At 55.1% G+C, this 19,220-nt stretch overlaps 1 protein-coding gene across 1 annotated transcript in view; it reads right to left on the bottom strand.

The window, feature by feature from the left end:
* SPTBN5 (spectrin beta, non-erythrocytic 5) overlaps positions 1-19,220 on the bottom strand; it is a 47,149-nt gene that overhangs the window by 22,248 nt on the left and 5,681 nt on the right. The window contains exons 6-28 of the mRNA XM_088796946.1: positions 18,093-18,724; positions 16,679-16,817; positions 16,337-16,569; positions 15,945-16,098; positions 15,658-15,858; positions 15,371-15,577; positions 13,061-13,177; positions 12,253-12,405; positions 9,349-9,479; positions 8,870-9,109; positions 8,268-8,555; positions 6,977-7,217; positions 6,692-6,831; positions 6,388-6,487; positions 5,500-5,661; positions 4,839-5,003; positions 4,163-4,377; positions 3,578-3,764; positions 3,160-3,351; positions 2,790-2,906; positions 1,654-1,811; positions 1,142-1,277; positions 743-888 (exon numbers count right to left, since the gene is read on the bottom strand). Of these exons, the coding sequence (XP_088653072.1) occupies positions 743-888; positions 1,142-1,277; positions 1,654-1,811; positions 2,790-2,906; positions 3,160-3,351; positions 3,578-3,764; positions 4,163-4,377; positions 4,839-5,003; positions 5,500-5,661; positions 6,388-6,487; positions 6,692-6,831; positions 6,977-7,217; positions 8,268-8,555; positions 8,870-9,109; positions 9,349-9,479; positions 12,253-12,405; positions 13,061-13,177; positions 15,371-15,577; positions 15,658-15,858; positions 15,945-16,098; positions 16,337-16,569; positions 16,679-16,817; positions 18,093-18,724 (4,454 nt within the window). The remainder of the gene's footprint in view (positions 1-742; positions 889-1,141; positions 1,278-1,653; positions 1,812-2,789; positions 2,907-3,159; positions 3,352-3,577; positions 3,765-4,162; positions 4,378-4,838; positions 5,004-5,499; positions 5,662-6,387; positions 6,488-6,691; positions 6,832-6,976; positions 7,218-8,267; positions 8,556-8,869; positions 9,110-9,348; positions 9,480-12,252; positions 12,406-13,060; positions 13,178-15,370; positions 15,578-15,657; positions 15,859-15,944; positions 16,099-16,336; positions 16,570-16,678; positions 16,818-18,092; positions 18,725-19,220) is intronic.

Below are 19,220 nucleotides of genomic sequence, written 5' to 3' on the forward strand. Positions count from 1 at the left end.
TCCCAGGCGCGTAGGAGACCAGCAGCAAATCAGCATTGACCCAGCATCTCATTCTGCCCCGTCGCCTGGTCTGGCCAGCTCTCCTCCTCTCTGGGACTGGCCCAAAGCTCCCCTTCTCAACACCTCTCCTGTCTCTGGCACTGCTTACAAACCTTCCTCCCTGGAGCCCGTCTTTTCAGCTTTACTATGAATTCAGTCGTTTGCTAGTATCACTCTCGGCACTTAATTGATGTCTATGCTTTGCGGTACTCCTTTCATCTTGCGTGTTCCAGTCTCAATATAAACACTCAAGGGCAGAGGATGCCTCTTCTTTTCATTCTTCATTTACTTTACAAACTCTCACTGAGCTCCTAAGGCCTCTGCCAGCCCAGGCTCTGTGCTAGGGGTTATGAACAAGTCATGAGCCTGCCTCACAGCACACAGGCTGGGAGTGGATCCAGCCCCCCGGATGGGCAGCTGGGCAGTCTTCCCTCAACTCCTCCAGGTCCTGGGAGCCAGTGATTTAGAAAAGGGCCCCTGAGGGTCTGGGCAGAGTTCTTGGACCTGCACACCCAGCCTCGCCTCCCTTCCCAGGCCATGGCCTCCTGTGGTTGATTCAGCTTCCCAGGAACCAGCCCCCCCTGCAGACTCCTCCTGGGCAGGCACAGCCGTGTGACCCTCAGAGCATGCTGACACTCCAGGAGCTGCCTGCCCTGCATGCTCCCCAAACGCCTGCCCCGGGTCTGGCCTGCTGGGCACTCACTGCAGGTCCTGCTGCTTCTGACTGGCCTTGGGGGCAGCGCTGTGCCCACGCTCTAGTAGGCTCTCCACCAGTTGTTGGCAGGTTGCCACCTGCTGGCCACCCATCTCCACTTGGTGCTGAAACTTTGCAAACTTGGTGCAGAGGTGCTAAGGAGAAGAGGGAAATGGGTGAAAGGGGGCTCCCAGCCAGCAAGGCAGCAAGCAGCCTGGGACGTGAGGCGTCTCTGTGATCTCTAAGACGCTGGACGGCTGCAGCGCCTGCCCACTCTGCCCAGAGGTCTGTCCTCAGCCAGGGCTCATTACTCCCATGGCCCCCTTCTCCTCAGAGCCCAGCCAGGCCAGCCCCCTCGGCCCCAGCATTCTGCCTCATGGCTTCTCCCTGTCCCCGCCCTCCGCTCACCAGGATGTGCTCGCAGTCCTCTCCGAGGCCCTCTGCTCCCCTGGCCGCCTGTGTCTGGCTAGCCAGCCAACTCTGCAGCTCCTCGGCCTCCCTCATGAACTCATGCAGCTTCAGGGTCCCCTCCAGTTCCCGGTCCCTGTGGGGATAGCCCGTGGTTCCCCAGAAGTTAGCTGCCCAGCCCCCTGGGGACAGCTGGCCCAGCCAGAGGAGGAGGTTATTCATTTTCTCTGCCCAGGCCTGTGGCTCTGGATCCAGGAAGAAGTAAAGACAGGAAGGCCAGTGTAGGGCAGGTGATGGTATGGCTGGGGGAAGAGACGGATTGCTGGGAGCTGGCAGGGCATGTTTCTGCTCAGTGGGCCATCACTGAGGAATTGTAGAACGAGGTAAGCAACACACAGCAAGGACTTATCTGACACATCTCTATGGGCCTGAGGGCATAGGTTCCTCCCAACTCAGGGTCATGGTATGGGAGCAGTCAACTGCGGCTAGACCCCCTGTACAAGGCTTCTCACCGTGTGGCTGCCAACTCCTGCAGTGCCCGCAGCTGCTCCCAGAGCCTCTCCTGCACCATGCCCAGCTGCTCAGGGGCCTCAAGGCCACTGAGGGTTTGGGCCCTCTGGTCAAGTTTCTCCACGGAGTTCCAATAAAGAACCAATTCCTGTTTCAGGGCCTGTCAGCACATAAGGACCCAGCCAGACTGGGTGACTCATTCATCTCTCCTCCTATTTACCCACCCACTGACCACACACCCACCCATCTCCCCCTATCCACTCATGCCCCCATCCATCCACCTCCAACCCTCTCTCCACCCATGCACCCATCACCCATCTATCCCTTACTGATGGAGTTCTTACTGTTCCATAAAAGTGAAGACATAGTCTGTGGCCTCAGAGGGCTCACTATTTAGCAGGGAAGGGTGAACGCTAGGTAACCTGGGCCAAGGGACGGAGGGCAAGGAGCCACTGTACTAGACCCCAGCACCACAGTATAAGAGCTGCACAGAGCTAAGCAAGGTACCCAGAATGCCTGGAACACTGGCTCCATGAGGCCGCGGCTACAGGCACACTCTGCAGAAATGGCTCATGGGAAGTCAACAGTCATAGGACAGGAACTGAGTTTGCTTTGGTTCAGGCCTTGGGGCTTGTGTAGTCCTGACAGCCTGATCCCAGGAGGGGTCCTCCAGGCCTCTCGCCCTTTAATCAGGGGATGTTTGTTGGGGGAGGAAGGCTTCAGGAAGGGCATTTGGTTAACTCAGAGGATGATATTCAGAGCGGGGGAGGAAGAACCCTGTGAAGACGAGAAAAGGGCAAGAATAGGTGACCCCCAGGTGCCAGGGGGAGGAGAAGAAGCACAAAGAGAAGGCAGAGAATTCTCGAGGCCATTGGTGTAGACTAGAACAGTACTAAAGAGAGGGAAGGGACCTTCAAAGCGGTTGCCTCTGAAGAAAGGGAGCACTGGGGATGAATGGAGACCCTGTAGGCTTTGGCTGGATGGTGAGGAGGGGGCTGGCTGTGTCTTCAGGCAGGAAGAGCTGGGCTCTGTGCCTCCGAGAAGTAGCAAGTGCCCTTTGGGGGAGTGACAGACGGTTTCCTCATGGCCCGTCATCACCCAAGTCCAGATCGTGTGGAGGACGCTCAGGACACGGTACCTGCTGCTCCTGACTGAGCCTGACGGTGGCTGCCTCATGTCCGCCATAGTCCTGACTGCTCAGCAGCAGCCACGTCTCCTCCACCCGGTCCTGCAGCTCTGACACATCCAGAAAATACTGCCAAGAATAGGACCAACTCACCTTGATGAACACAGACGGGACCCTCCATCATCCCTTGGGGACATCATGCCAGGCTATCCAGCAGTCAGCACACAGAGGCTTCTGTGCCATACAGGGGACCAGCCCACTCCTGGCCCACACTTCTCACCCCTGACCCACCTCCCAGAGAGTCCCAGCTTCCACAGGCCTCACTTACAGAGCCTGCCTGACTCTTGCCTCTTGCCCTGATGCTGTGTTCTCTGCATCCTACCTGCTGGAGAGTGAAAGCCTGCTGCAGGCGCGCCTCACACGCCTGCTCCAGCTCTGCCCAGCGGCCTTCCAACTCCTGGCACTGCTCCATGATATGCGGGGCGTGGGGGTGCCCTGAGGCTGCTAGGCTCTGTCCGGAGTCCAGTACCTGTCGCACCTGTCCCTGGTGGGCTTTCATCTCCATCCAGAGCTCCTGCCATGGAATAGCACGAGGAGCTGCTGTCTCCAGATTCCCTTAGCCACAGGGTATGCAGAGCAGAGCCATAGATTTGGTTCCAGTCCTAATCGTGGCAAAACTTCCAGACAGAGAACACTTGGGGGCAGAGACTTGGAAATCAGGACACCCTGAGTAGCAGTAGAAGGCTTCTAAGGCTTGGCAACAGGACACCAGGGATCCTGGGAGAAAAGGGGGCCATTACCTTGTGTTTGCGATGAAGGCTCAGGGCATCATCCAAGCACTTGATGGACCTGGCAGAGCTTGCACTGGGCGTGTGCTCAGCTACCCATGTGAGCTCTGTGGTGCTCAGGTGGTAGAACTGGTACAGCTCAACCGAGGCCTGCAGCTGCAGACGCCGGGTGGTCAGATGTCCCTGCAGGGACTCCAACCTGAGTGAAGGCAGAAGAGATGAAAGAGGTTGGGCATAGGTGAGGACAAAACTTCAGTCCTTTCCTTGGCCCAACCAGGGACCCATGAGGAACAAGGTGGGGTACAGGGGAAAGCCTCATCTGACGGGGGGGAGAAAGCTGGAGAGGGCCCAGCGCCCAACCTTCCATCCAGATGACCCGTGTGACTTCAGATTGTAGGGTGCTTAGGATGTCTAGTTGGGATCTCTCCTACTGGACCCTCCTACCCTGGGAATGACTCTACTCATTAGGGAAGGAGATTTGGACAACCTCAGGTTCTGTAGGTGCCACCCTCCTGAGCTCACTGGGTGAAACCACCCTCATGTTTACACGGGAGGGTGAAACAGAGTGAGGTAAAGATGGCACAAGCAAGCACGTACCTCTGGAGGTACTTTTGAGTCTCCTCCATGATGGGCTGGGAATCGACCACGTGGTGGGCCTGAGAGATTAGGGCAGACATTTTGCTGGCCAGTGCCTGGCTCTCACCCTCCAGTTGGCGGTGCCATTTCTGCAGCCCCCGGCTCGAGCATAGGTCCTGTCCCGTTTCTGTACTCTGCAGGGCCCCCTCTAGCTGCTCCATCTTCTCCTTGGCATCCTGGAGAGGGACGATGACCCTGCATCAGGCTCTCCACATATAGGCTAGCAAATGGACTTTCTTGGGTTCTAAGACTGACTGCTTGCAGCACACCACAGTCACCAAGGACCCACTGGGGACCTCTGTCACCACCGTTTCTACCCTTCACCAACAGTGCCCAAACCTCCCCCAGAACCTCATGAATACCCCTCTCCCCTCACGCTTCTTCCTCCTTGGGGGACTCAAGCTGTATTAATCACATGCTGGCACACAGGAGACAATCCTGTATTGGCCTACTGGTGGGTAAAGCCAGGCTCAACTAGCCAATAGGACAGAGGCCTCCAAAGGCTGCAGGACTCCCCAGGGTCACTCCAGAATCAGCAGGACATCCAGACTCTTCCTCTCCTCTCCCTGTCCAGCTTGTTCCCAGCGCAGCCCAGCCTCCGTCTCCCTCCTGTGCCCTCCCCCTCTCTTCTGCTGACCTGTAGCAGCCCCAGGAGCTGGTCCCGCTGCCTCGCCTGCCGGAGCTGCTCCCCACGCTCTGCCATCTTGCAGCTCAACTCTTCCCACTTGTTACTCAGGTCCCGAAGCACGGCCTGCACATCTCCTGGAGCACAGAGCCCACTGCTCAACAGTTCGCTCCCAACCTGCAGTAGAATGAAGGCCCAGGGGGTCTTGCTGAGCTGCTGGTACCATGAGCAGCCACCGCAGGCTGTACCCAGGTGGTAGAGGTGGGTGCCTGGCTACCAGTGTCATTCCACTTCTCTGCAAGAGCTTGAGCAGTTCCTGTGGCCCAAAATCTGTGGGCAGAAGTGGGAGAGCTTTTCTCTGACACCCACAAGTAGCGCAGGCTGAGCAGGCGCCCGGCGGATGGTGGGGAAGGTCTTTGTTCAGGTGAAGGAGGCTGGCTCTGGATCTGCTCTGGAGAGTTGAGGGGAAGGGGTGATGGCAACTTTCTGGGCTGTTTGGATGCCCAGACCAGGGCGTGCGCAGCTGACAGAAGGAGGAAGCTGGAGGAGCCTAACTCTATGGGAACTGAGGTTGATTCTTCCTTCAGTGAGTGTGTTCCGTGAAAACCTGCCGAGCAGCTGGGCAGGGAACTTGAAGAGGAGTAGGCCCTGCGCCCTCTGTCCAGGCTCCTACCTGCTGCAGGCCCTTCAGGTGCCCGTGGGTGGCCAGCAGCTCACGCTCAGCTGCTTTGTGCCACTTGAGTTTCTGCAGGACGTTGCTTGGCTCCTGGGAGGGCTTATCCACCGCCATCTCTTCCATCCACAGCGTCAGCTCTGCCACATCCTGCTTCCATTCCTGCCCAAGAACCAGGAGAGAATGGGTCCCGGAGGCCAGGGGTGAGGGCTGGTGTGAGGACCTCTATGAGAGGGTCTAAGGGACGCCCATAGGAAGAGCAGTACCCAGAGCCAATCCTAGGGTGCAAGAGAGGCAGGGCCTAGGGTTACTGCTCCGTAGTAGGGGCAGGGAAATCGAGATTGAGGGGTAGGAGGAAGCTGGGGGAGTCAGGACCTGGGCCCTATGGCACCCTGTGCCCAGGCAGGAGGAGCACCTGGTCAGTCCCCACTACTCAGCCCACTTCAGACCAGGTACAGCTACCCCTCTACAAACAGGCTTAAGCCCCGGGAGGCTGTGCACTGGCCCAGCTGAGCCCTTGTGAGCAGTTGAACAAATACCTGACAGAGCCAAGTTCTGCAGTTGCTGCCCATGGCCCATGCAAGAGCCTCGTGTGGCCAGAAACACTGGGGAAGGGGACTAGCCAGATGAGGGAGGGCGAGGGGGGTTACTGAAGACTTCGGTCCCAGCCCCGCCTCTGAGCAGTGTGGCCTCAGCCTCGGTTTTCCTCATTCGGAAAACCAGAGCCATAATGCCTGTCAAGGATATGCTGAGGGTCCATGGCATAACCGGTGGGAAGGAGCTTTGTAAACTGTAAAGGGCTCCTCATGGTGCACAATTGTTAGTGCAACAGTGGACGCTTAGGCATTCGTCTAGAGGAGGCCTCATGTACCTGGGCTGGCCCCTCACCTGGAACTGGAGGGAAGCCAGCAGCTGCCTCCTCCTCTGCTCACTCTTCTCCTGAACCCTGGTCCACTGTACCTGGACACTCTGCAGCTGCTCTCTGACCCTGGAGGGCAGGGGGAGGCGGGGGAGAGTGTGGGGACGGCTCCACAATGCCTGAGGCCCACCCTCGAGTTCAGCCCACTGAAGCTGAGGGTGCGCCTCTCCACCCCCCAACCCCCACTCCCCACCCACTCTCCCAGCCTCAGGGCAATGGGATATGAAGACTGAGAAAGGTTGACAGGTGCTGCCCAGACAAACCCAGGCTCACTTGTGTGCAGCAGGCTGCTTGCTCTCAGCCAGCTTCTTGCCACGTGCCCACAGAGCCTCTGCCCGAGGGCGCAGGGTGTCCATTAGCCACCCAAACTCCTTGTGCTGCCGCAACAGGCTCTGGGCCTCCCCCACGTCCTCCTGTGGGTACAGAGACGTGGAGTCACGCCTGGGAGCATGGGGGGCAACACCATCTCACCCACCAGCGGTCCAGGGGCCTCCTGCCCAGCCTGGCTTCTCCAGTGATGGGGAAGCAGCCCCTTGCTGCACATGCCTGGGTCCGTACCCCAAGGCTGTCCAGCTGCAGGAAGGCCTCGTGGTTGGCACAGGTGGCAGCGAAATCATCTACTGCTCGGCCAAACCTCTGCAGCTCCAGCCCCTCCTGCAGCCACCGCTGTCTCCGCTCCCAGGCAGCCTTCAGCCCCTGGCCTTGCTGGCCCAGGAGCCTCAGAGCACGGGTCACCTCTTGGGAGTCCAGTGAGTCCAAGGCTGCCACGGACTGGCCCTGAGCCTCCAGCTGCTGCAGCCTGGCCAGGACAACAGGCAGAGGGTCAAAGCCCATCCCTCCTCTCACCAACCTTCCTTCCATCTTGTCTCCATAGTCATTCACCTCGAAGCTCTGATGTGAGGGTAGCTGGAGGGGTCTGAGGCTGGTTAAGCCATGTGGTTTACTTGTCCCGTGTGACAGCTGTGCCCTGGCCCACTGGTGAGACACTGAATGTACCAGGCCCAGCACATGCTTAGAACTCAACAGCGCCCACGCTCCCTGCCATGTCATCCTTACTCTACCTGGCCATGCCGACGGCCGAGGCCCAGGCAAGTAGGTGGGCTGAGGTAGCACAACACAGAAAAATCACTCAAACCATACGCATGCCTGACTGCAGGCCACTGTAAGCCCATGTGGAGACTTGGACAATTGGAAAAGGTGCCCCTCTCAGCTGGGTGCAGCCCACAGGCACACAGGTTGGGAACAGGTAACACCTGTGAGTGAATTAGTAAAAGGTTCCACTTCTCTGAGCTGACACAGCCCTGAACCAGGTAGTAGAGTCTGGCATGCAGAGGACAGGATGGATTCAGTGCCTGCTCGGCCACCTGTCTGGCTCCCTTGCGTGGGCATAGCCTGCAGACTGTACTCGGTGGCCCTGCCTGCCAGGCCTGAGCCATCATCTCTGCAGGAGGAGAGCCATCATCATACTGAGGAGGTGGGTGTCTGAGTCCCATGGGGGTCCTGAGCCTCTGACTCCAGCGGCCAGGGAGTCTATATTACCCAGAATGGCTGAGCGGCCAGGCTGTCCTGACTGAAAGCAATCCACCAGGCTCACCTGGGTGCCGTATGGCCAGGCCTGGACTGGATAGAACCTCCAGGCAGCTCAGACTCTGCCCTGGGTCCCTCCCCGATGTGTGCAGGATGCCTGACCAGTCCTTGGTTACATCTTCCCGCCTTGAAAACCCGCCTTAAGCATCAGCCCGGGCCAATCCCCTGGGTGATGCACTGCTTCCTGCCTCTCTCTCTGGTGGCCCGTCCCCGCAGGCCTTGGCCACCCCGAAGCTTGTCCTGTCAGCCCTCCTGTCCTGACCTCTCCTGCTGCAGGTGGATCTCCTCCAGCAGGTCTTGATGCTCCACCAGCAGCCGCTGGGCTGAGGCCACGTCCACCACTTCCTCTTCACTGTGCAGCTGAGCCCGGACACCCTCCGCCCACAGCAGCAGTCGCCGGCTCTGCTGCAGGAAGCTCTGCCGGGCCTGCATCTGGGCCTGGGCCTGGGCCTGTTGGGCCACTTGCTTCTGCACTCTCTCCAGCAGCCCCTGCAGTGTCTCCACCTGTTCTTGTAGGGACTGGCTCTCTTTGGAGCCTGCGTCCTTGACTCTGGAAGATGAGCCCAGCACCCAGTCAATGCCCTGCCCTAGGCCTGGTAACCAGGCCTGCATGCCCCAGAGAAGGTGGTGGCAACTCTGAACGCCCACCTCACCCTCAATTTAGGGGCAGCAAGCGTATGTGGCCCTCCCTCCCCCCATGAGCATTTTCTCACACTGTTTCCCCACCTTTGCCCCTGCCCTTCAGACAGCACATTCCACCCTTCCTCCACCACCCCGGTTTCTGTCCCCTTCCTTATTCCATAACCCAGCTCTGGCCTTCCCTCCCTCCCACAGCACCATTACTATGCTAAGCCCAGGCTGTACTTTATGGCCACCCTTTGCAGGTAGTAGATGGTCCCCTCCAGCGCTGGCATCTTCTGCTGGGCCAGTTGTAGGATGCGGTGGAGGTCCTCTGAGTGCCCTGTCTCCAGGGCTTCCAGCTGGAGTATCACGTCTTGCAGCTGAACCTGTGTGGGTCCACATTCCTGCAGAAAACTGCACACATCCATGGTGCATGCCAGCTGTATTTCCTTTTCTTTCTTCAGGGCCTCCAGCTGCCCCCACCTTGGCAGAGGGAGCAGGATGTCTTCATCACAGGGACACTTCCCTGTCCATCCTGGGGCTTTGGCCAGAAAGTCACATGACAGAAGCTGCCAGGCTGGCTGTCCCCACACCCTCTCCTCCCTGTCTTTGACACGTTTAGTCTTTCCTCCGGCACTTCGGGAGGCAGATGAGCAGGCACTCAGGCCAAAACACTGCATCCAGCTTGCCCTTATTACCCTGCACTCCCTCTTCATTCTCACCTCCGCCTCAGTTCCTCCTGCTGTCGCTGGATTTTGGGGGAGTATCCAGGATATCTCTGCTTCAGTTGCTCAGCCAAGCTGCTGACCTCAGCCCAGAGTCCCTTTCCCACAGCCAGGGTGGTGAGGAACTTCTAGAAAAAGGAGGACCCAGTCTTTGAGAGGACTTATTCTGTTCCCACACTCCTCTCAAGACTATGAATGACGTCAGACATGCTCTGCTATAGAGGTGTTTGAGCTGCATCCTTCTGGAAGAACAGGGATCTACAGCCTTGAAGGGCTAGGAGAAACCTTTAAAAATTCAAGGTTAAGTATCCAAATTGGAAAGGAAGAAGTAAAACTGTCACTATTTGCAGATGACATGACAGAGAATCCTAAAGATTCCACCCAAAAACTGTTTGAACTAATAATGAATTCAGTAAATTGTAGGATACAAAATTAATATACATAAATCTGCTGCATTTCTATACATTAATAACAAACAGAAGGAGAAATTAAGAAAACAATGCCATTTACAATTGCATCAAAAAGAATAAAATACCTAGGAATTAATTTAACCAAAGAGGTGAAAGACCTATACTCTTAAAACTATAAGACACTGATGAAGGAATTGAAGAAGACACAAATAAATAGAAAGATATTCCATGTTCACGGATTGGAAGAACTAATATTGTTAAAATGTTCATACTATCCAAAGCAATCTAGGTTCAATGCAATCCTTGTCAAAATTCCAATGGCATTTTTCACAAAAATAGAACAAACAATCCTATAATTTGTATGAAACTACAAAAGACCCTTAATAACCAAAGCAATCTTGACAAAGAACAAAGCTGGAGGCATCATGCTCCCTGATTTCAAACTAAACTATATTATGAAACTATAGTAATCAAAACAATATGGTATTGGCACAAAACCACACATAGCTCAAAGGAACAGAATAGAGCCCAGAAATAAACCCACACCTGTATGGTCAATTAATCTATGACAAAGGAGCCAAGAATATACAATTGGGAAAGGACAGTCTCTTCAATAAATGGTGCTGGAAAAACTGGATTGCAACATGCAAAAGAATGAAACTGGACCATCTTACACCATACACAAAAATTAACTCAAAATGGATAAAAGATTTGAAGGTAAAATGTGAAGACATAAAAGTCCTAGAAGAAAACATAGGAGGTAAGCTCCTTGACATCAGTCTTGGCAATGATTTTTTTGATTTGACACTAAAAGCAAAGGCAACAAAAGCAAAAATAAACAAGTGGGAAAAAAATCAAACTAAAAAGCTTCTACACAGCAAAGGAAACCATCAACAAAATGAAAAGGCAACCTACGTAATGGGAGAAAGTATTTGTAAATCAAATATCTGACAAAGATATATCCAAAATATACACAGAACTCATGCAACTCAATAGCAAAAAACCCCTCAAAAAACAATAACAAAAAAACACCCAACAAAAAAACCCCCAAAATAATCCAATTAATAAATGGGAAGGGCGGCTGGATGGCTCAGTTGGTTAGAGCGCGAGCTCTCAACAACAAGGGTGCTGGTTCAATTTCCACATGGGATGGTGGGCTGTGCCCCCTGAAACTAAGATTGAAAATGGAGACCGGACTTGGAGCTGAGCTGTGCCCTCCACAACTAGATTGAAGGACAACAACTTGAAACTGATGGGCCCTGGAGAAACATACTGTTCCCCAGTATTCCCCAATTAAAAAAAAAAAGGGCAGAGGATCTGAATAAATATTTTTCAAAGAAGATATATGGATGGCCAACAGGTACATAAAAAGGTGCTCAACATCACTAATCACCAGAGAAATATAAATCAAAACCACAGTGAGAAATCACCTCAGACCTATTAGAATGGCTGTTATCAAAAAAACAAGAAATAAATGTTGGCGAGGATGCAGAGAAAAGGGAATACTTGTGCACTGTTGGTGGGAATATAAATTGGTACAGCTGCTACGGAAAAAATTATGGAGGTTCCTCAAAAAATTAAAAATAGAACTACCACATGATCCAGCAATTCTTCTGGGTATTTATCTGAAGAAAACAAAAACAGAAACTTGAAAAGACATATGTACTCCCATGTTCACTGGAGCATTATTTACAATAGCCAAGATATGGAAACAACTGAAGTGTCCATCAACACAAGTGGATGAATAGATAAAGAAAATGTGGCACACACACACACACACACACACACACACACACACACACACAATGGAATATTATTCAGTCATAAAAAAAAAAGAAATCTTGCCATTTGGGAAAAAATTGATGGACCTTGAGGGCGTTATGCTAAGTGGAATAAGCCAGACAGAGAAAGACAAATACCATGTGATCTTACTTATACGTGGGATCTGGAAAAAAATAAAAAATAAACAAGCTCATAGAAACAGATTGGTGGTTGCCAGAGGCAGTGGGTGAGGGGTGGGCAAACTGGATGAAGGGAGTCAAAAGGTACAAACTTCCAGTTATACAATAAATAAGTCATGGGGATGTAATGTACAGCATAGTGACTAGAGTTAATACTGCATTGTACATTTGAAAGCAGCTAAGGGAGTAAATCTTAAAACTTCTCATCACAAGAACAAAAATTCTGTAACTATATACGGTGACAGATGTTAACTAGACTTATTGTGGTGATCATTTTGCAATATATACAAATCCTGAATCATTATGTTGTACACCTGAAACTAACACAATGTTGCATGTCAATTATACCTCAATTAAAAATAATTCAAGGCCAGCTCCCTCGTTCCCTCCTCCCAGACAGGACTATAGTTAACATGGAGAACGGAGGCACAGGAATGAATAATGGGGAGGCAGGAGCAAGGTGAGGGGGAAGGACAGCAATCAGGAGAGACAACAGCTGAAATTCCCCCTTGGCTCCAAGGGGACTGTACCTCAAATTTGAGCTGCATGACCTCCAAGGTATCAGCCTGGAGCTGCAGTGCTTGGAGCAGCGCTGTCTGGTCTTCTAGCCAGAACCGGAGCTCCTCACACGAGCCATTGAAACCAAACAGAACCACTGCCTCCTCCAACAGGGCCCTGCGGTGCTGAGAAGAGGCCAGCCCAGAGGCTGGGTGAGCGTCAATGCTCCCCACTGGGCATTCAGAACAGGTCCCCTTAACTCCCCCGACATCACCGCCCCCCTCGTCCAGCAGAGCCCAGGGCCAGAGAGGGCGCCCACCTCACTGCTGGGCCCTACACCCTCTGTCACAGGTCCAGTGGAGGGAGCTGGCACAAGCTTGGTGGGTAAATGGCCCTGGCAGAGTGTAATCTTTTGATTTTGTCTTACTCAAGCCCTTCAGTTCTTAGGTACAATGCACACTTCTCCCATGGGACCTGGCCGGGTCTGCCTCCTCTCCAGGCTCTCCTCTAGCCTCTCGCCACCCCCTGCTTCTGTGTAGGTCTGGCCTAGAACACTGTCTCCCTGCCATCTTCCCTGCCCTCCTCCTGGCTTTACCTGCCTCAGTTTCTTGTTGTTGAGTCTCAGACTAAAAGTCCTTCCCTCTGACTCCCCAGCCTGACCCGGGCTCCCCTCTCATATGCTCCCATCACACCTCTATCCACCTAATGACTTGTTTCACACTTTGTCTGCTGTGGTGTCAGCTCCTTGAGGGCAGGGAGCGCATCCTGTCACTGCGCTCATGGCTCAGGTCTAGAAAAGAGCAGGTGTTCCATGAACATTTCTTAAACAAGGAGCGTTACCTCTGCCAGCGTCCACAGGCCCTCATAGTCCTGGCTCAAGCGGTCCTGTGTCTGGAGTATGGTGTTGGGGTCAAAGTCAGCGTCAGGCTTGGCTGGGAGGGCCATCTTCTGGATGCCCTGGGGGCCAGAGGAGCAGGAAACCTCACGCCAGGCCCCGGGGTTCCTGGGACCCTCCCCTGGAGAGCTCAGGGCAGACTCTACCTGTGCCAACAGGACACAGAGCAGTGTGACCAGGGCGGCTCGCCCTAAGCAGCAGAAGGCCTGGCAGGTTGGGGCCAGCAGTTGTACCTGGGGTTCCTGTTCCATGACATGGCTGCACTGATCACTTATGCGACACCTGTCTACCAGGTCTGAAAGGTCTGTAGTTCTAACTTAACCGCGGTTGATCTCTCCCTTTTTCTTTGCTAATGTTTTTGGAAGTCGATCCACAGTATGTTAGCAGTTGTCTGGTCCAACCCCCCACTTCACAGGGGAGGTGATCAAGGCTCAGAGAGGCCAACTTACTGCCCAAGGACACGCATTATCTGTCCTAGAGCGGCCTCCCAGCCCTTTAGTTCCCAGGTTTCGGGGCCTGTCTGGTGCGCTGGCTGCAGGACCTCTCCGGGGAGCCAGGTTAGGCGCATGCCTGTGGGAGCACAGATTCTGAGGTCTGCTGGCCCTCCTCCTAGGGGTGGGCGAGCATCTGGTCTCTGCCCCTCTGCCCCTCTGGGCCTGCGGAAGGGGCAGACCGAGAAGTGGCAGCCAGGCTGGCTGCTCAGGGCTGGGTTGAAGGGACTGAAGAAAAGGAACAGGCACAGAGAAAGACTGGAAAGGGGGAGAACACAAAGATAATCATGAAGCTGGAGAAGGGAGACAGAATTTTGGGCAGCTCCATGTCCGTTTTTCTGCTGAGCCCCAAATGGCCTCCCTTAACTTCCTCCCTTCGTTGTCAGATGTCCCAGGGAGCTACGCAGAATACATTTACGACGGTCTGTTAAGGCTCCCACATGGGGTCCTGCCTTGTACCTCTGCAGATGAAGTGCCCCTGGACTGTGGGGCGTGGGCACTGGCTACCCGGTGGTGCTAAGGTTTGGGTCCCACCTTGGGGTCTCCCAGTCGTACCCCCATCCATCCTGCTCCAGCCTTCTGGGTACTCCCTCTGTGTGGAGGAGGGAAGGCTCTGCTGAGCTACCAAAGTGGCTCTCCACCCCAGTAGAGGGGGCGCCTCTGCGCCACCCCCTGGGCATTATGGGGCAAAGCAAGTGTGTGAAAATGCCAGGGACTGGGCCTAACTGCTCTATTGATGCCAGGGCTGGCTGGCCACTACAGGACACAAAAGAAGGATAAGGCACTTTCCATTCATTCATTCATTCAAACAATTAACTCAGACTGGAGGAGCAGGCCACACAGAACACAAGGAAGGCAGCACCAAAAGCAGTATGAGTTAGCATAATGCAAGTGTTAGGAGTTAAAGGTCATCGATACTCAGTGAGGGATGAGGCAGAAACGGCCCTGGATTGGGAGCTGGGAGGCCTCTCTAGGAGAGAGAACTGCATGTCCTTGGGCACAGAGATCAACTTCGGCTAAGTTAGAACCACAGACCTTTCAGACCTGGACCTCAAGTGCCACATAAATGACCAGTGCAGGCTGAACCAGCACCCTAGTCAGCTACTGACCAATTGGCCATGCCACCTCCTGAGCTATGAGGACCTGAGCTGCAGCTGTGAGGGTGTATGCCTATGGCTGGGCAGAGGGGTCCGGACATGGCACTTCCTTAGGAGTAAGGGTAGAGGGCTTAAACAGGAACGCAATCTGAGGGCCGTGGTTTCCACATCTAGAGCTACACACACAGCTTCTTGATAGAGGACTGCAAACCCTGATGGGGTTGGGCCAAGCTACCCATCACGCATGTGTGTTTTAAAAACTGGGGGCTCAAAGACTGAGGGAGGATTTTCAGAAAGCATCTGGTTGTAGTGATTAGGCCACCCCAAACCTACAAGTGCCAAGTCAGGAGAGAGCTAAACAGGGCTTAAGGGTGAAGGGTCACCTTAGGTAGGCTTGATGGTGAGAGCAAAGGGTACATTCCTGGAGCAGATGCTGCTGAGGAGGGTGGAACACCGGACCCTGCCCCCCAAGTCCCAGGGGAAAGCCACGATTAACCAGGGTCGGGGGGCCACAGATGCCCTCCCATTTCCACCTTCTGTGTAGCCATGGGAGACAGGTGCAGCCTGGAGACCACACGGTGCCTTTGGTTTTGGAGGCCTGTGGTTCTGAGTCCCTTGCCCGCCCTCCCAGGCTGCCCCCCCGCCCCCCCCCGCCCCTCCCACACACCGTGAGTGATGCCCGCATAGCGGCTGCCCGCGCCTCCTCATCCAACCACTGCAGCTCCGCCCGGAAGGTGCGCAGCTTGCGCTCCAGCCGCAGGTGGTCCAGTAGCAGGGCCTCGGCGCCTGCCTGGTCCTGCCCGCACGACAAGCTCTCCAGCGCCAGCCGCTGCTCCTGTAACCACGTGGCCGCATCCGCCGCGTCTGCGAAGTACTGCAGGAAGAAGGGCAGGCTGGGCCCCGGCCAACCCTGCCCACCCCACTCCGCTGCCAGCAGCTCGTCTACCACGCTACCTGTTGGACCAGCAGGGCTGCTTGCAGCCGTGCGCCCTGCAGCGCCGCCCGGGCCCGGAGCTGCTGCCACATATCCTGCACCGCCTCAGCCCGCTCCTGGGGATCCGGCGGCGTCGGGGACCCGTGGGCGCCCAGGTCGCGTCCCCTCTGCTTGAGATCAGTGCACACAGCCTGGTGGCAGCGGAGCTCAGCTTCCAGGGCCTGGAGGAGGCAGAGCAGGGAGCTGGGTGAGGGTAAGGGAGGGCGCCAGGGAAGTGGAGACAGGCAGGGCACGGGGTAGCAGGCACCTTGTGTTTCTGCACAGAGGCAGCAATCTGGCCAAGATCCCTGCCCAGGGTCACACCGTCCACCAGCCGTCCGTGCTCCTTCAGCCAGGTTTCCTCCTCCTCACAGTCCCGTAGGAACTCCTCCCGCTGCAGGGTCTGCTCCAGCAAGGTCCGCCTGAGGGACAGTAAGGATCACTGGGGGGAGGAGAGGGGTCCACACTAGGCTCGGACACTCCCCCTTAGATAGACAGGCGTTTCCTTTTCCCTGGATGACTCAACTGGGGAGACAGAGGCGTTGGGGGTGAGACCAGGGTAGAGGAGGTTCAGGCTAGCAGTACTTTAACCTGGGCAAAAGGTAATTTGGGTTACAGAACAGTTCTGGAGGAGGTAGAAGAGTTGGGGTGAGCTCTTACCTGGCCCTGGCAAGAGACACCAGGCTCTGCTGGAGCTGGGCCAGCGCCTGGGCTTTGGCCTGTAGCCCCTCCACACTAGTGCCCAGGGAGGAGTCCAGCTTTGTGGTCTGGTGGACAAGTTGGCCCACGTGGGCTCCGTGGCCAGAGACCTGGGCCTCCAGTAAGGCATGTCTCTGCAGCAGCTCCACTGCCTCTGCCAGCTGTTGCCCACAGGCTGTGGAGCTGGCCAGCACCTGGCCAGGGATGAGTGGTCATTGCAGTCCCAGAGCACTGGGTCCCCATGAGTGCCAGAGCTGGCACACCAGCTGTGTTCCCCCACGGGTCTGCTGGTCCAGGGCCCACCTGCAGCTCCGTGAGCTGGTTGGAGGCAATGTCCACCTCCTGCAGCAGGCTTAGCACAGCCTGCATGCCGGCCATCCACTTCCTTTGTCCTTGGAGATGCTGAAGGAGCTGCTCCCAGCGCCGTGTGATTTCCACCTGCCTGGAGGACGTAAGAATAAGGGTGGTCTCCACCGGGCTGGGGCAGGGATGCTGCCTTGGGGTCCACAGCTGTTCAGGTGGCTTGGCGGCCCTGGATGAGCCCAAACTCCCTGGATGAGGTCCGTGAGCTTCCTACTCTTGGGCAGTAGGGACACTGCACCCCTGCCTCTTAGACATGAGCAGAGAAGCCAGGAAGGCCTGGGAGGTTCAGGCCTTCATGGCCCCCCAAACCTTCTTTCCAGTCCCAATCTCAGGTGATAGCACTGCCATCCTTCCAGGAGCCTGGACTAAAATCTTGATAATTCACTTTCTCACACCCCACATCCGATCTGTCTGCAAATCCTCTTGGATTCAAGATATATACAGAATCCTGCCATTTCTTATCCCCCACCCCCACCCCCACCCCCACCCCCCATGCTACCTTCTATGGCCTGGATTATTGCAGTAGCTTCCCAACTACTCTCTCTGTTTCTGTCTCTGTCCCTTCAGTCTGGTCCTGACCCAGCATCCAGAGTGATCGTTGTAAAAGAAAAGTTAGATAGCTCAAGCCCTCCCATGATTTCCCATCTTTCTCAGAGTAAAAACCAAGTCTTTACTGCGACCTGTCATACAGAGCCCAGCATGACCTTTGCCCTGTACTTCCCAGACCTCAACCTTGTTCACTTTGGCCAACACCATCTTCCAAGCTAGTTTTCAAACATGCCAGATATGCGCCCACCTTGGGACACTGCACTATGCCCTAGTATTGTCTGTCCCTAAATCTGTATGGCTGGCCTCTCACTTCTTTTTGGTCTTTGCTCAAAAGTGAACTGCTTCTGGCCACACAGTATAACTCCCTCCCCTGACCTTGGTACTTCATATTCCCCCCTTCTGCTTTTTTTTTTTTTTTTAAATCATCATCTCACATACAATGTATTTTTCTTATTTTTTTGTTTTCTATAGTAGCGTGTAAGCTCCACAAAGGGAGGGATTTTTGTGAGTCTTCACTGCAAAATCTCCTAGAACCATGCATGGGACATAGTAGACACTCAATAAATGCTTGTTTAGTGAATGAATTAATAAGAGGCTACCTAGAGAGAACAGTGCTTTCCCAAAAAGGATGAATTACAAATAGAGGAATTTCAGGCATCAGTGGGAGCTAGATCTTTTTAAAGGGAGCCCTGAATTCATAAATTGCTCCTCTGTTTTGTGGCTAGGAATGTGTATGTGTAAAAATAGGAATACGGTAGGAAGGCTTGAGCCTGTTTTGAGGATGGTTCACATGCCCAGGGCTCACCTGCAGGCCACATCTGCCCACTTGTGGTACTGCTCCTGCTGGAGGATGCCCGCAATCTCGGCCAGGGCCTGGAAGCGCCCCTCCTGGGGCAGGATGCTGGCTTCCAGCATTCTCAGCCTCTGGGCAGCCACCTCCACTGTGGCCAGGCTGGTGGGTGGGGCTGTGGCCCCGTCCAGCACCTTTTCTGTGTCTGTCAGAAAGCTCTCCCGGAGGGCCGCCTTACGCTGGAAGTGCCGGGCCAGGGTTTCCAGCCGCTCTAGCTGCAGGAGTTTCTGCTGCAGGGCTTGGCTCCGTGAGGCCTCTGCCTGCTCCAGGCCTGCCCAGCGCTGGGACAGCTCTGCAGGGCCGAGGCCCTGGTGAGGCAGGAAGGGCCTACGGTTCTGAGCTCGAAGTGCTGTCTGCAGCTGGAAGAGCAGGGCCTCTGCAGTCACTCGCTGCTGCAGCCTCGATGGCTTCTCCTGGGTGCGGAAGGAAGCAAAGGCCACCAGTAGCTGGTGCATGGCAGGCAGGGAGTCTGGGAAGTCTTGTGCTTCCAGCTGCACCTGCTTCTCTGCAATCCAGCGTAGCAGATCAGCCACCAGCTGCTCGTACTGGGTCTGCAGCTCCTCTGTCTCCTGGAGCTGAAGCAGGATCTGGCGGAGGGCATGGGAACGGGTCAGGGCGGCACTTTGGGGCAGGCCCTGGAATGGAGGCACTCCCCTTTTAGAGTTTGAGGGCCCACCAGGGTTGCCCAGGTGGGCAGTAGCTCCTTCCCTCACCTGTGGATACACTGAAGTGGAATCCTCAGCCCACAGAGAAGTGGCTCTGCCTGCACGGCACATGCAGGCCCAGGAGGGGGGGCTCCCGTCCTGCCTCCTTCCATCCTTTTTTACCCCATTTGGCCTCACCTCTCAGGGTGCTATCCTTTTCCTGAGTCTTCTTTCCCTTCTCTGAGGCGCCATGCCCCTAAAGCAGCTCAGAGCCCTTGGCTTGGATCATCTCCCCTATGCGCAGCGGAGACACCCATCCTGAGAACAGCTTTCCCAGGCTTCAGCCTCTGTCATCGTGCCCAGAGAGTAAGAGAGCCCCCCCAAAACATGAACTCAGCCCAGCAGAGCTGCTCCTGTGCTTGTCCTTGCAGAGTTCTAC

This window comes from Rhinolophus sinicus, chromosome 3 (genome assembly GCF_057876585.1).
Source record: "Rhinolophus sinicus isolate RSI-liver-muscle chromosome 3, RSI-T2T, whole genome shotgun sequence".
NCBI lineage: Eukaryota > Metazoa > Chordata > Mammalia > Chiroptera > Rhinolophidae > Rhinolophus > Rhinolophus sinicus.